Source organism: Haematobia irritans, chromosome 1 (assembly GCF_050003625.1).
Source record: "Haematobia irritans isolate KBUSLIRL chromosome 1, ASM5000362v1, whole genome shotgun sequence".
Lineage (NCBI taxonomy): Eukaryota > Metazoa > Arthropoda > Insecta > Diptera > Muscidae > Haematobia > Haematobia irritans.
Window position 1 is genome coordinate 178298751 of NC_134397.1, and position 14881 is coordinate 178313631.

At 30.9% G+C, this 14881-nt stretch overlaps 2 protein-coding genes across 2 annotated transcripts; both read left to right on the top strand.

The window, feature by feature from the left end:
• Positions 1-4936: 4936 nt before the first annotated feature.
• Positions 4937-8383, top strand: LOC142222171 (anaphase-promoting complex subunit 13). The gene is made up of 3 exons (XM_075292173.1): positions 4937-5175; positions 8035-8181; positions 8245-8383. Exons 1-3 carry the CDS (start codon positions 5164-5166, stop codon positions 8326-8328), a joined length of 243 nt encoding a protein of 80 aa, XP_075148288.1. The 5' UTR covers positions 4937-5163; the 3' UTR covers positions 8329-8383.
• A 33-nt stretch (positions 8384-8416) lies between these two features.
• On the top strand, positions 8417-14881 carry fab1 (1-phosphatidylinositol 3-phosphate 5-kinase fab1). Its single transcript, XM_075292172.1, has 10 exons — positions 8417-8854; positions 8919-9108; positions 9170-9683; positions 9745-11402; positions 11470-13012; positions 13078-13583; positions 13659-13821; positions 13880-14037; positions 14096-14254; positions 14456-14881. The coding sequence occupies exons 1-10, from the start codon at positions 8417-8419 to the stop codon at positions 14641-14643; spliced, it is 5517 nt and encodes a 1838-aa protein (XP_075148287.1). The 3' UTR covers positions 14644-14881.

Consider the following 14881-nt stretch of genomic DNA (forward strand, 5'->3'; position numbering starts at 1 on the left):
GAGAAATGAATAGAAACTAAGTAGAAAAATAGAGTTAGGCATCGTTTTCGAATGTCCTCCTAGGTGGACATCGGTAGTCAAAGGGTTAACATTGCTTATAATAGAATCGTGGAGCACTCACTGATAAGAGAGAAACTTCACCAGTTTTGGTATCACAATGGTCTGAACAGTGAGTCTGAAAATATATCGGGGCTACTTTACCTAACCTAATCTATCCTAAAAAAATCAGTATAAATACCCTTTGGATTACAATTGTGTAGAATTTCAAATGTTTTAACTATTTTAGCTTGCGCCAACGAGGGAAAGTTACCACTTCTACAAAACAAGGAGAGCTTACTTACCAGGGGACTTTGATAGTATGACCTAACACAAAATTTAAAATATTGAATTTAAAGAAAATTTTATTTCTATAGAAAAGATTGTCAACATTTTATATCTACAGAAAATTTTGTCAACATTTTATTTCTATAGAAAATTTTTTCAAAATTTTATTTCTATAGAAAATTTTGTCAAAATTTTATTTTAATAGAAAAATTTGTCAAAATTTTATTTCTATAGAAAATGTTGTCAAAATTTTATTTCTATAGAAAATGTTGTCAAAATTTTATTTCTATAGAAAATGTTGTCAAAAGTTTATTTCTATAGAAAATTTTGTCAAAGTTTTATTTCCATAGAAAATTTTGTCAAAATTTTATTTCTATAGAAAATGCTGTCAAAATTTTATTTCTATAGAAAATGTTGTCAACATTTTATTTCTATATAAAATTTTTTCAAAATTGTATTTCTATAGAAAATTTTGTCAAAATTTTATTTCTATAGAAAATGTTGTCAAAATTTTATTTCTATAGAAAATTTTGTCAAAATTTTATTTCTATAGAAAATTTTGTCAAAATTTTATTTCTATAGAAAATTTTGTCAAAATTTTATTTTTATAGAAAATTTTGTCAAAATTTTATTTCTATAGAAAATTTTGTCAAAATTTTATTTCTATAGAAAATTTTGACAAAATTTTATTTCTATAGAAAATTTTGTCAAAATTTTATTTCTATCGAAAATTTTGTTAAAATTTTATTTCTATAGAAAAATTTGTCAAAATTTTATTTCTATAGAAAATTTTGTCAAAATTTTATTTCTATAGAAAATTTTGTCAAAATTTTATTTCTATCGAAAATTTTGTTAAAAATTTATTTCTATAGAAAATTTTGTCAAAAATTTATTTCTATAAAAAATTTTCTCAAAATTTTATTTTTATAGAAAAAGTTGTCAAAATTTTATTTCTATAGAAAATTTTGTCAAAATTTTATTTCTATAGAAAATTTTGTCAAAATTTTATTTTTATAGAAAATTTTGTCAAAATTTTATTTCTATAGAAAATTTTGTCAAAATTTTATTTCTATAGAAAATTTTGTCAAAATTTTATTTCTATAGAAAATTTTGTCAAAATTTTATTTCTATAGAAAATTTTGTCAAAATGTTATTTCTATAGAAAATTTTGTCAAATGAGGAATGTGGTAATTCCGAAACGTGCGTCCACCCAACCGTCTTGCAGTCTATAGGGCTTTGCCCAAATAAATTTGACAAACATTCGTTTTCTCTGTTGGTTAAGCTACTCCTGTAGTTTAGTCAACGCAATGGTTTTAACCCTCTAATGCCCAATGTCTTCTTTAGACGGGCTTCATTAAATAAGGAAGCGTTTTGTAATATACACCTTAAGACAACAATAATTGAAACTGTTCAAGAAGCTTTGCAGCATATACTGAATTTTACCGTATACAATTTTCTCGTTTAGTTTTCTTGCTTTTGTGTCGTTAACATTAAATATTTAATCAGCTGGCCAAAAAATTGGGGCATTCGAGGGTTAAAGCTGAGATCAAAACAATAAAAATTTTATTTCTATAGAAATTTTTCTGAAAATTTTATTTCTATAGAAAATTTTGTTAAAATTTTATTTCTATAGAAAATTTTGTCAAAATTTTATTTCTATAGAAAATTTTGTAAAAATTTTATTTCTATAGAAAATTTTTTCAAAATTTTATTTCTATAGAAAATTTTGTCAAAATTTTATTTCTATAGAAAATTTTGTCAAAATTTTATTTCTATAGAAAATGTTGTCAAAATTTTATTTCTATAGAAAATGTTGTCAAAAGTTTATTTCTATAGAAAATTTTGTCAAAGTTTTATTTCCATAGAAAATTTTGTCAAAATTTTATTTCTATAGAAAATGCTGTCAAAATTTTATTTCTATAGAAAATGTTGTCAACATTTTATTTCTATATAAAATTTTTTCAAAATTGTATTTCTATAGAAAATTTTGTCAAAATTTTATTTCTATAGAAAATGTTGTCAAAATTTTATTTCTATAGAAAATTTTGTCAAAATTTTATTTCTATAGAAAATTTTGTCAAAATTTTATTTCTATAGAAAATTTTGTCAAAATTTTATTTTTATAGAAAATTTTGTCAAAATTTTATTTCTATAGAAAATTTTGTCAAAATTTTATTTCTATAGAAAATTTTGACAAAATTTTATTTCTATAGAAAATTTTGTCAAAATTTTATTTCTATCGAAAATTTTGTTAAAATTTTATTTCTATAGAAAAATTTGTCAAAATTTTATTTCTATAGAAAATTTTGTCAAAATTTTATTTCTATAGAAAATTTTGTCAAAATTTTATTTCTATCGAAAATTTTGTTAAAAATTTATTTCTATAGAAAATTTTGTCAAAAATTTATTTCTATAAAAAATTTTCTCAAAATTTTATTTTTATAGAAAAAGTTGTCAAAATTTTATTTCTATAGAAAATTTTGTCAAAATTTTATTTCTATAGAAAATTTTGTCAAAATTTTATTTTTATAGAAAATTTTGTCAAAATTTTATTTCTATAGAAAATTTTGTCAAAATTTTATTTCTATAGAAAATTTTGTCAAAATTTTATTTCTATAGAAAATTTTGTCAAAATTTTATTTCTATAGAAAATTTTGTCAAAATGTTATTTCTATAGAAAATTTTGTCAAATGAGGAATGTGGTAATTCCGAAACGTGCGTCCACCCAACCGTCTTGCAGTCTATAGGGCTTTGCCCAAATAAATTTGACAAACATTCGTTTTCTCTGTTGGTTAAGCTACTCCTGTAGTTTAGTCAACGCAATGGTTTTAACCCTCTAATGCCCAATGTCTTCTTTAGACGGGCTTCATTAAATAAGGAAGCGTTTTGTAATATACACCTTAAGACAACAATAATTGAAACTGTTCAAGAAGCTTTGCAGCATATACTGAATTTTACCGTATACAATTTTCTCGTTTAGTTTTCTTGCTTTTGTGTCGTTAACATTAAATATTTAATCAGCTGGCCAAAAAATTGGGGCATTCGAGGGTTAAAGCTGAGATCAAAACAATAAAAATTTTATTTCTATAGAAATTTTTCTGAAAATTTTATTTCTATAGAAAATTTTGTTAAAATTTTATTTCTATAGAAAATTTTGTCAAAATTTTATTTCTATAGAAAATTTTGTAAAAATTTTATTTCTATAGAAAATTTTTTCAAAATTTTATTTCTATAGAAAATTTTGTCAAAATTTTATTTCTATAGAAAATTTTGTCAAAATTTTATTTCTATAGAAAATTTTGTTTCTATAGAAAATTTTGTCAAATTTTTATTTCTATAGAAAATTTTGTCAAAATTGTATTTCTATAGAAAATTTTGTCAAAATTTTATTTCTATAAAATATTTTATCAAAATTTTATTTCTATAGAAAATTTTGTCAAATGAGGAATGTGGTAATTCCGAAACGTGCGTCCATCCAACCGTCTTGCAGTCTATAGGGCTTTGCCCAAATAAATTTGACAAACATTATTTTTCTCTGTTGGTTAAGCTACTCTTGTAGTGTAGTCAACGCAATGGTTTTAAACCTCTAATGCCCAATGCCGCCTTTAGACGGGCTTCATTATATAAGGAAGCTTTTAGTAAAATGCACCTTAAGACAATAAAAATTGAAACTGTTCAACAGGCTTTGCAACATATACTGAATTTTACCGTATAGAATTTTCTCGTTTAGTTTTCTTGCTTTTGTGTTGTTAACATTAAATATTTAATCAACTGGCCAAAAAATTGGGGCATTAGAGGGTTAAAGCTGAGATCAAAACAATAAAAATTTTATTTCTATAGAAATTTTTCTGAAAATTTTATTTCTATAGAAAATTTTGTTAAAATTTTATTTCTATAGAAATTTTTGTCAAAATTTTATATCTATAGAAACTTCTATAGAAACTTCTATAGAAACTTTTGTCAAAATTTTATATCTATAGAAAAATTTTTCAAAATTTTATTTCTATAGAAGATTTTGCCAAAATTTTATTTCTATAGAAAATTTAGTCAAAATTTTATTTCAATAGAAAATTTTGACAAAATTTTATTTCTATAGAAAATTTAGTCAAAATTTTATTTCTATAGAAAATTTTGTATAGAAAATTTTGTCAAAGTTTTATTTCTATAGAAAAGTTTGTCAACATTTTATGTCTATAGAAAATTTTGTCACAATTTTATTTCTATAGCAAATTTTGTCAAAATTTTATTTTTATAGAAAATTTTGTCAAATTTTTATTTCTATAGAAAAATATTATCAAAATTTACCATTTTTGGTAGAATTCTACCAACTGTAGAAACCGTGATTTGTTTACATTACATTGGTAAAAGATATTTATCAATTTTTTAAAATGTTGAAGAGTAAAATTAAAACAACAGCGCTTTACTTGAATGCATTACATATCAGCCATCCTGTATATCGTTTCTGTAGGAGTGACACTACCCATCTAAATTTATCATCAATACATAACTGAGAAATAGTATAAGAGCACGGTAACCCTGCGCGTTTGACAAACAGCTGACTATCTTATGATAGTTTAATGACAGTTCTAAAGATAGTCTGTCATTTGTTGTTGTGTTATACACTTATTTGTTGATGAATAATATTTTTGCAAGGCAATCGCTCCAGACGGTGCATATTTCTTTGAAGAAAAAAAGCAAAGCAAATAATTCATTACAAAAGATAAGAGAATTAAAATATATCGTAGAACTACACAAACGATAAATTGTTGTAAGATTGGATTGTGGGATTCGTTTCCATATTGCTTTGCATGCAAAAAGGCAAGTTAATAATCTCTAGTAATGGACAGCCAGGTGAGTGGAGGCGGAGATGTTGTTGTTACGCAGTTAGATAGAAATGAATATGGAATACTATATAAAAAGAGAAGTTGTAGAAGTATGGTAGTTTAGACAATCCAAGGCCAAAATTAATCGCTAAGTACTAAGACAGTGGGAGAACAATATTGTTTTGTTTTTTTTTTTTTGGAGAGATAACTCAAAGCCGAACAGTCATTAATAGCTTAATTAATTGCAGATGACCCTATAATTATGTCATGTTTTTAATATACGTATATATATTTTTGTTGACAAACAAATCCCAGTGTAGCCAATTTTGAGGAAAATAAATATTTATTTAGACCATTCATCGTTTAATACAACATTTGTTTTTCAAGCAGTAAATTTTTCTTATATTTGTTCATTCAGATCATGTAATTCTAAGCCTAGTTGGCCAAAATAAAGTAATTACAATGGACTACTCTCTAGATTTTCATACAATATTCATATACAATAATACATGATGTGTAAGTAAAAAACGTTAATATCATAATCCCTGATTTTTGAATTCGAATAAACCTCATTTAATGGCGTTCAACATCGAAGCTTTTTCGTTGTTTACCTAATCGAACCGCTTTAATATTTTACATATTGGAACTCCTAATACATGTATACTTAAGTATTGTAATACAATTCGTTGTAAGACTTGACTATCCGCAGAAACAAAGTTTTCTTCGCCATGTAGAGTTCATTTCAGCTTCATTGCAGCCGATGATGGTGGAAACTATAATCATCACTTCTCATTCATTGATGAAAATGAATGGATGTTGGTTGAATTTCGCACTATTCTTCACTATAGGTGCTGTAATTTTGTCTCCAAGAACATTCCCCCATTCCGCAATTAGCCAGAACGCTTCCTAAATAATGTCTCTAATTATACATTACAAATTTCCTCCTAACTATTAGTACAATGTCATCAACGCTTCCCTACACATGTATCCTTTGTTTTTCTATGGGAAACCAATATTGTTTCTAGCATCTGAGGAGGTTATAGAACTACTTCTTAGGTAGCTTTGCCTTGCTAGAGTGGCTAAATTGCATTTTGAAATGCCATTTCATTGTCAAGTATGTGTATTCAATAAAGCTATCTAGGCTAAGGCAGTCTCAATAGACATTCCGTTGGAAGAGGCACCTGGTCATTGAATCAATATACTGGCTCCGGACTCTAAAATATTGTTAATGAACGTTCCAAAAAAATCTTTATTTGCACGCTTTAGATAGAAAACAACCTTATATACAGCACATAGTAAATCCATCATGTTCGTGGTACTTATAGCTTCATGAGGGCTGTAAATACCCACTTTATTCTGGATACCCTGATATAATTTCCCTGGTAGAAGATGACTGTTGAGTCTTCATCTTTCAAAGTCTTCTCACTGAGGGATATTGAAGCTTCCTTATCATTAATACACATTTTGATCGTATCTCTATTTTCGCTCTCCTAATATTTTTAATAACTATTAGCGACTGTTATATTGTAGCATTTCTATGTAAATATGTCGATATAACAGGGCAGAATTCCCAAAACGCAAAATTTTGTATGGCCAAAAAATAGAGAATGGGTCCATGGTTTTTCTTTTTTTTTTTTTTTTGTTTAAGTTTTTTTTTCAGATTGAACTTCTTTGTCCATTAGAATATTTCTTTAAAATTGAAATGCCTTTTTTAACTCTAATTATATGGAGGTTGTTGTTGTAACTGTTTGTTATGTGGTTTCATCCATTTTATGTTATACGCTTAGATACTTCAGCTTGTGTCTAGATCAAGGAACTCTGCAACAAGGATGGGGTGTGTCCAGATTGATCTTGTGGTGAGTCGGGTAGGTTTGGCAGAGCAAACGAAAAGGTGACGAGTGACATGTGGTCCATGGATACAGATGGGACATATGCTCAGAAAAAAAAATTCGCGAAAATTAATCCAATTAAAATCTTAATTGAGTTTTAAAAAATATTCAATTAAAATTTTAATTGATTCAATTTTTTTTTAATTTAAACAAAAATCAATCAAAAAATTAATAGTATCAATTATTTTTTTAATTGGATCAATTAATGTTTTAATTGATTTTCAATTATTTTTTTAATTGATACTATCATTTCTATAATTTTTGTGTGTGTTAGCTAGGAATTGAGGCGACAGCTCTTGCCTGATCTTAGTTGGACCAAAATCACTGTATTTTGCGTTTTGCGAATTCGTACACCACAACGGTTGTCCGCAGAATCTTTTTAAAATTATCGCGATTTGTGGTGCTCCGATTTTTTAAAATGGGCATCATTTGATATCAACTTGTTTAAATATATTCAATCTCAAAAGTCCGACATATTTTAATGTTCGAGCAAAGACAATGCATTGAAATAATTTTGCCAATTTTATTACTTAATACTTTCACATTCACTGTTCACCAATTATCTTTTAGGGTAATATTGGAAAAAAGTAACCCCTTTGTGATAACATCCAAATCTACATACATACGTTTTGTTTTGTGATTGTTCTTGTTGTTTTTTTATAATTATTTCATTTTTCTGATAAACAATGGTTCTCACAAATAGAGTTTTCTGTTTGGCAACGTTGAGAATTAATTCTATACAGGCAATGAATGATATTAGATAAAATTTTTAAAAATTATATGAGTATGTAGTTGTATTCAAATATATGGGGCTTAAAGCAACAATGTATAACAAATGCTTATTAACACCTATCCCTGAAATTACGTCAATTGTTTGTTTTTTAACAATCCACACTAACTAATGGCCTCAATAAATTTTAGATATTGATATAATTCAATAGTTCAGATATAATTGTTTAACTATAACTTGGTTCGTCGTTAATTTGTGATTTCCATAGGCTCCAGCTGATGGACACTTATTAGATATTGTCGATAATAAGTGGCGAGAAGAAGAATTACCTTTTGATCAGATATTGGTACCAGCTGATAAATTACCCGATCCAGAAGCAGATGGTGGTGATTCACACTTGACCTTAAGTGAACAGGTAAAAACAATATAGGCGTTTTTTTTTTCTTTAAAAATTCTAATAAACGTAATTATCTTTTAGGAACAAAAATGGACTGATTTAGCATTGGGTTCCTTGGCACCAGAATCATCCTTAAATGATCAATTAAATCTCACAACTTTCTAAATAGCGAATATATAAAAGCAATCCCAAAAAATATATATAAACGAAATACTCTCCTAGAACGAAAAAACAAAAAATAAACACTGACATTATGAGCCAAAATCAGAATCTACATTCAATGACAAAACTCACAGAGTTTGTGCGAGACTTTGAAGATGAACCTGACACATTGTTTGGACGTTTTGTAAATAAAATACAAAATGCCTATAATCAAAGCTATAATACCGTAAACGATCTATCCAGCGCTACGCAACAAAGTTCATCGGCGAACAAGTCAGTCTTCTATGCTGATATAAAAAATGACAATAACTCTGGAATTACCCGTGATAGCTCTTCTTCCAGCGTCAGTTCTTCGGCCATGAAGTCATCTGTGGCCACTAGTAATGCAGATAGTGAAAGTGGTTCCATAGTAAACGAAGAGAGTAATGTTAACATGAAGACTGATGTATTACCTGCTGATGCAAATGAAGGTCGCTCAATGATTAATGTTTTGAAACGCATACGTACAATGATGGCCTCAAAAAATAATGTTAGTATGCTCCATTCGTTTTCCCCATATAAAACAGACCGTTAAGAAAATAAATTCTTTTTAGGATTTAAGAAATTACAAGGACACCGATTTACAAAGTTTTTGGATGCCCGATTCTAAAGCTAAGGAATGTTATGATTGTGCCCAAAAGTTTTCAACATTTAGGCGAAAACATCATTGTCGTTTGTGTGGTCAGATTTTCTGTTCGAAATGTTGTAATCAAGTTGTTCCCGGCAAAATCATTATGTGCTCGGGTAAATTTGCCACTGAACGCATACGAAAAAGCCATGTTGTTTACTATTTTTGTATTTGTAGGTGATTTAAAAGTCTGCAACTATTGTTCCAAAATAGTTTTAGGCTATCTACGCTCCACAAATATAACCAAAGACTTGAATGCTGATTTACAAGCCTTGCAACAGGACTTGAGCAATAAATTGGAAACAATTAATGAAAGTGAACCTAAAGTGTCGACCGTTGAACCTGCACGTTCCCAATTGCAAAGAAAAATTTCTGTGGGTTATCAGGAGGAACGGTTTGCTGGCCATCAACCTCATATTAGCTTGACTATGGACGATCGCAAACATATATTACAGCAATCGAATTCTTTGATAACACTTCACGAGGAAATGCGTAAAATGTTACCAACGCAAAATTGTGGCACAGATCTTATAGAGTTCCTAAACAGCAATCATAAATCTTCCAATAGAGTGCAAGCTATAGCAATCTTGAATGCCATGTTGGACGCTGGATTTATACAAGCTATTGTTCAAGATTCAGAAGAGACGGAATTTGACGAGAATTTGCACTATAGATTTGTTAATTTGCCCAGGTAAAAAAGTATTTAAAAAAATTATAATAAAACTCCGAATTTACTTGGATTTGTTTTGCAGACAAGCTTTGGAAGCCTATGTAGAATTGAATCAACCATTGGATAGTTGTAATCCTCAATACGAACAATTAGCGATTGAACCTCATCCACCAAAATCATTGGATGCTTCCTTTAGTGTGATGGCTAATCGAGATGTTGAATTGGATAATGCTATGCACACAACTACATCTAAACTTTTAGAATCGTACTGTGATCATGAAGAGCAGCTACTTACACAAATGCTACGCACCTATAATCTAGATCTACAGTGGGCGAATGTCCTGAATCCATTATGCTGCCGTGCGGCTAATCACTTTAAACCTGAATATTGTACAAACGATTCCATGGACATACGTAACTATGTTAACTTCAAAAAGGTTCCTGGAGGCAAACGTTTGGAGAGTACTATTGTTGGTGGTGTAGTATTTTCAAAGAACGTAGCCCACAAGGACATGGCAACGCGAGTAGAACGCCCTCAAATTCTTCTCTTACAATGTCCCATTGTCTATGAACGAATTGAGGGTAAATTTGTGAGCCTCTCCACAGTATTGCTACAAGAAAAGGAATACTTGAGACATGTATGTGCCCGCATTATGAGTTTTAAACCAAATGTTGTGTTGGTTCACAAAAATGTTGCAGGAGTTGCAAAGGATATACTAAGATCAAATGGTATAACATTGGTCATAGATGTCAAGCTATCAGTTATGGATCGTTTGGCTAGAGCTCTTCAATGTGATTTACTAACGACAATAGAAGGTAATTTAGAACAACCGAAATTGGGAAAATGTGATGCTTTCTATATACGTAATTATCATGATGAGAGCGGTGCCACGAAAACATTGATGTTTTTTGAAAAACTCCAAAGTCCTCGTGGATATACATGCCTATTGAGAGGTGGAAGTAATAAGGAATTGGCAAAAGTAAAAAAGATTGCATCATTTTTGGTATACGCCCGTTACAATTGGCGTTTGGAAATGTCATTTCTATTGGACGAGCATGCAGAAGCTCTAGCCCAAAAGCCTCCGATTTTTGATTCCAAAGAACCAAGCCCAGGTGATGAGAATGCCAACATAACGCAACATAAAAAGTCGGAAAACGATGAGGAAATAAGCGAAGAGGGGGAGGAAGTACCACAACTACGATCCATAGGTCCCAAACGGAATTTAACTGAAAGAAAATCTGAAGAGAAAATTATGACTACCACCACGGATGTTTCGGCTGATTTCAGTGATCCATTACGCTCAACCGATACTAAAGCAGCTATAGACGATAATTCACAAAAGCTAGAACTTGCCGTTGAACATCGCTATGACAATCGCTTTCGAAGTGCTTTGAGTTCCACAATTTTATCGGTCAGTCCCTTTCTCACATTTCCTCTGCCTTATTTGGAAACAGAGCAAGGTCGTAAGTGTGCATTACGAGCTCTATTTCCAGCTGAACTATATTACTCGAAATTATGGTCGAATTCAAAGTCTTCGTCGTCAGTAAACTCAAACTCTCATAATCTAGAGCGTTTGGAGAGCACTGATATTCTAACCACAGATATGGAACAACTAGAATTGAATCCCTCACATGAATTTCTTAAAATGAAAATTACAGCTCCTATTGACAACAAAGAGATACAAACTCTGCTGGCAGAGTTTCGAGCCTATGGTGGACGATATCCCAAGAGATCCAAGAGTAAGGGCCACATATCGTATATACTCATTTTTCATATTTTTATCATGTGTCTTCTTTGTGATTACAGTGTTTAAATTCCTTAAACCCAGAGTTGAAAAGAAAACCCAAATCGCTAATAAACTATCCGATGGAAATGTTTATAAGGATGCTTTAGACATATGGAATCATCAGCGTTTGCCAGTGCTTTTCTGTAGTTTCATCTTTAACCCGAAGGGAGCTTCGTCATTTTGTGCTACACCTACACTCTTAGATATGAAATTCTATGGCCAACATGATATTATGCTGGGGGCTTTCTTGCAGCGTTATTGTTGTCGGCGTTCTTCTATGTGTGCTCGCTGTAATTTGCCCATGTTGGGCCATACACGGCGTTATGTACACTCCATGGGATGCGTTAAAGTCTTTCTTAGCGAGGACAATAGCAATTCCGATCCAAATAACATATACTTTTCAGCATGGTGTACCATATGCAACGAGGTCACACCTAGTGTTCCTCTATCGGAAGCTACAAAGTGTTTATCATTGGCTAAATATTTGGAGTTACGTTTTCATGGTCATGCCTACCGAAAACGAACTTCGAGTGATGAGGTTCTCAATGGCACAAAAGTTACATGCCAGCATTCATTACATCGTGATTATGTGCATCTTTTCCTTTACCGTGGTGTTGTAGCAAAATTCCATTACACACCTATTGATACATGGGAAATTGCTTTACCAGTACTTACCCTTGATCTACATCCGCCAAAGGTCTTTAATAGATTTGAAGTACTCGAAGATGTTAAAAATTTTTCCATGAAAGGTCATGATATTTACACTCGAATACATGAGCGCATTGCCGATTTAGCGACCGAGGATGAAAATTCACCTTTAGTGGCAAATTTGAAGACAATTTTGAACAAAGACCAATTTGCATTTAAACAAAAGGTGGAAATAGTTCAGACATTACTAACGGAAAATAAAGCCAGCCCGTATGATATAAATGATGCCTTGCTAATGGCCAAGCGAGTATTGGCCGAGTGTATCGAACAATGGACTCCTCGGCTACACGAAATGATTGTGGCACAAAAAATAGCCTCAAAACAAGCCCAAGAAGCGGGACATCATGCTGTTGATGCTGTTACAATTTGCACTGAAGATTTGCGTTCAGAGCACTCGGAACACTCACCTACAATCAGTGCAACAAACATTCAACCGACATCAACGGCCGTGTATGAAGATTCGATTGAAAATAACGAGACACCAACAAGTGCGGATAAGAGTGTTACTGATTCTCATTTTCCTGTGCCACCAATACCACCGGCATCGACCTCGGATAAGAAAACCATTAAGAAAATGCTAACACAACTGTTACCTTCGACGGGTCCCGTTAATCTCTTACCCTCGCCATTCAGTCCTCTAGAGCATCATACATTGCCACTAGGTGCCTTTCCCATGGTTGTTCATGATCACGATTTCAGCTCGATTATAGCTTATAGTTTAACTTCCTCGGAATATAAAAAAGTATTAAGTGCTATGGCCACTCAACAGTATATCACAGATACCACATCAATTTCTAGCAATTCCGGAATTAGCGCAAATCCTAGTCCCCATGTGAAAAGAAAATCCCAAGAAAGGTAAGTCTGTAAGCCGGTATTTGGACATAGGACAGTATAGATTTAACTGGTACCCATTATTTCAGTAACAGTCATGATGTGGAAGACAAGGATTCCAAGGATAATAATACACCACCACCCAATACCAGCTCAGAAGAAGAACGAAACAAACCAAAGGCGAATCATTCTCATGTGGAGATAACATTCCATGACAACAATACTCAATTCACATGTAAAATCTATTTTGCCAACGAATTTGACCAAATGAGGGCGAAAACACTTAAATCACCGAAATTGGATAAGTCATTCTACAAAGAAATCGAAAGGATCAAAAATCGTGAAGAACTGAAGGTAACACAAAGTAAGAATGGTCCCGAAATTGAATTGGTAAGGAAGCCCAGTGATGTTGGTCAACACCAACAACCAGCCGACTTTAAATGGGAAACTAATTCCAACCAAAAAGAAGATAATACAAATAACCACATAGATCCTACGGAAGAGTGTAGATGCTTCTTTGCCCGATCATTAAGTACTAGTGTACAGTGGGAAGCCAAAGGCGGTAAATCAGGATCAAGATTTTGTAAAACATCAGGTAATGTATACCGTAGCTTCTCAAATAAAGTTCACAAAGCATCTGTGTAAATAAAATACTTTACTTGATTTCCAGATGACCGTTTCGTTTTAAAGGAAATGAATAAAAGTGATATTAGCATTTTTGAACATTTTGCCCCCAACTACTTTGATTACCTCAGTAAATGTCAACAGAAAAATCAACCAACTTTGTTGGCTAAAATATTTGGTGTGTTTAAGGTTACAATCAAAAAGAAGGAGTAAGTGGATCATTAAAAAATGAAATTCGATTCATGTTATTTAAAAATATCGTTTCAGTTCTGTTATCGAAAAAGCTTTATTGGTTATGGAAAATCTGTTCTATGAATGTGATATTAAAAATAAATTCGACTTAAAAGGTTCTGAACGTAATCGTTTAGTTGACCAAAATCAACAACAAGGCGACACTGTTCTCTTGGATGAAAATTTCGTACAAAGTAAAATAAATGAAGGCATTTTTTTTGATTATTTCACTAAAATTGTTATATCTTGTAGTGTCCTGGATGAAACCCTTATACATTCTTACACATAGCAAAGTTGTTCTGAAGGATGCCATACACCGTGATGCAAGTTTCTTAGAAAAGAATCAAGTTATGGACTATTCGCTGTTAGTGGGGCTCGATAAGAATGGTGTCTTAGTTTTGGGAATTATAGGTATAAAATATTTTCTATCTAAACATTTATTTACGTATATCCTGTCCGCCTATGTTAAATGAAATTTTACACGAAACAATGGCATCTTTGAACATTTTTGTCATTTTGATTTGGAATTCCAAACCAAAGGTTTCGTTCGATATAGGCGAACATGCCGCTCATTAGTAAACATGATCTGTAACTTCCTATTGTTTATTTTAGATTACATACGTACTTTTACATTTGACAAAAAAGTTGAATCATTCGTCAAACAAACTGGAATATTGGGAGGCATGGGTAAATTACCAACAATTATTCCTCCAGAACGTTACAGAATGCGTTTTGCTGATGCTATGGACCGTTACTTTTACACAGTTCCTGACCGTTGGGAAGGACTTTCGAAAATTTGATATTTAAATATTTATTAGAAGAAATAATTCCACCATTACTTTACTTACCACAAAACTATAGTGTTAATCGATTTGAAGAGTTATTTTGTTTTAATATACATACGTTATTTTAATTGTAAAATAATGTACGTTTGGTACATATGCTGGAATATTGTTATTAAATGTCAGTGTTTATATCAGAACTAAAATATCACGTATTAATATCAAAATAAATTAATAGCACATTTTTAATGCCGAA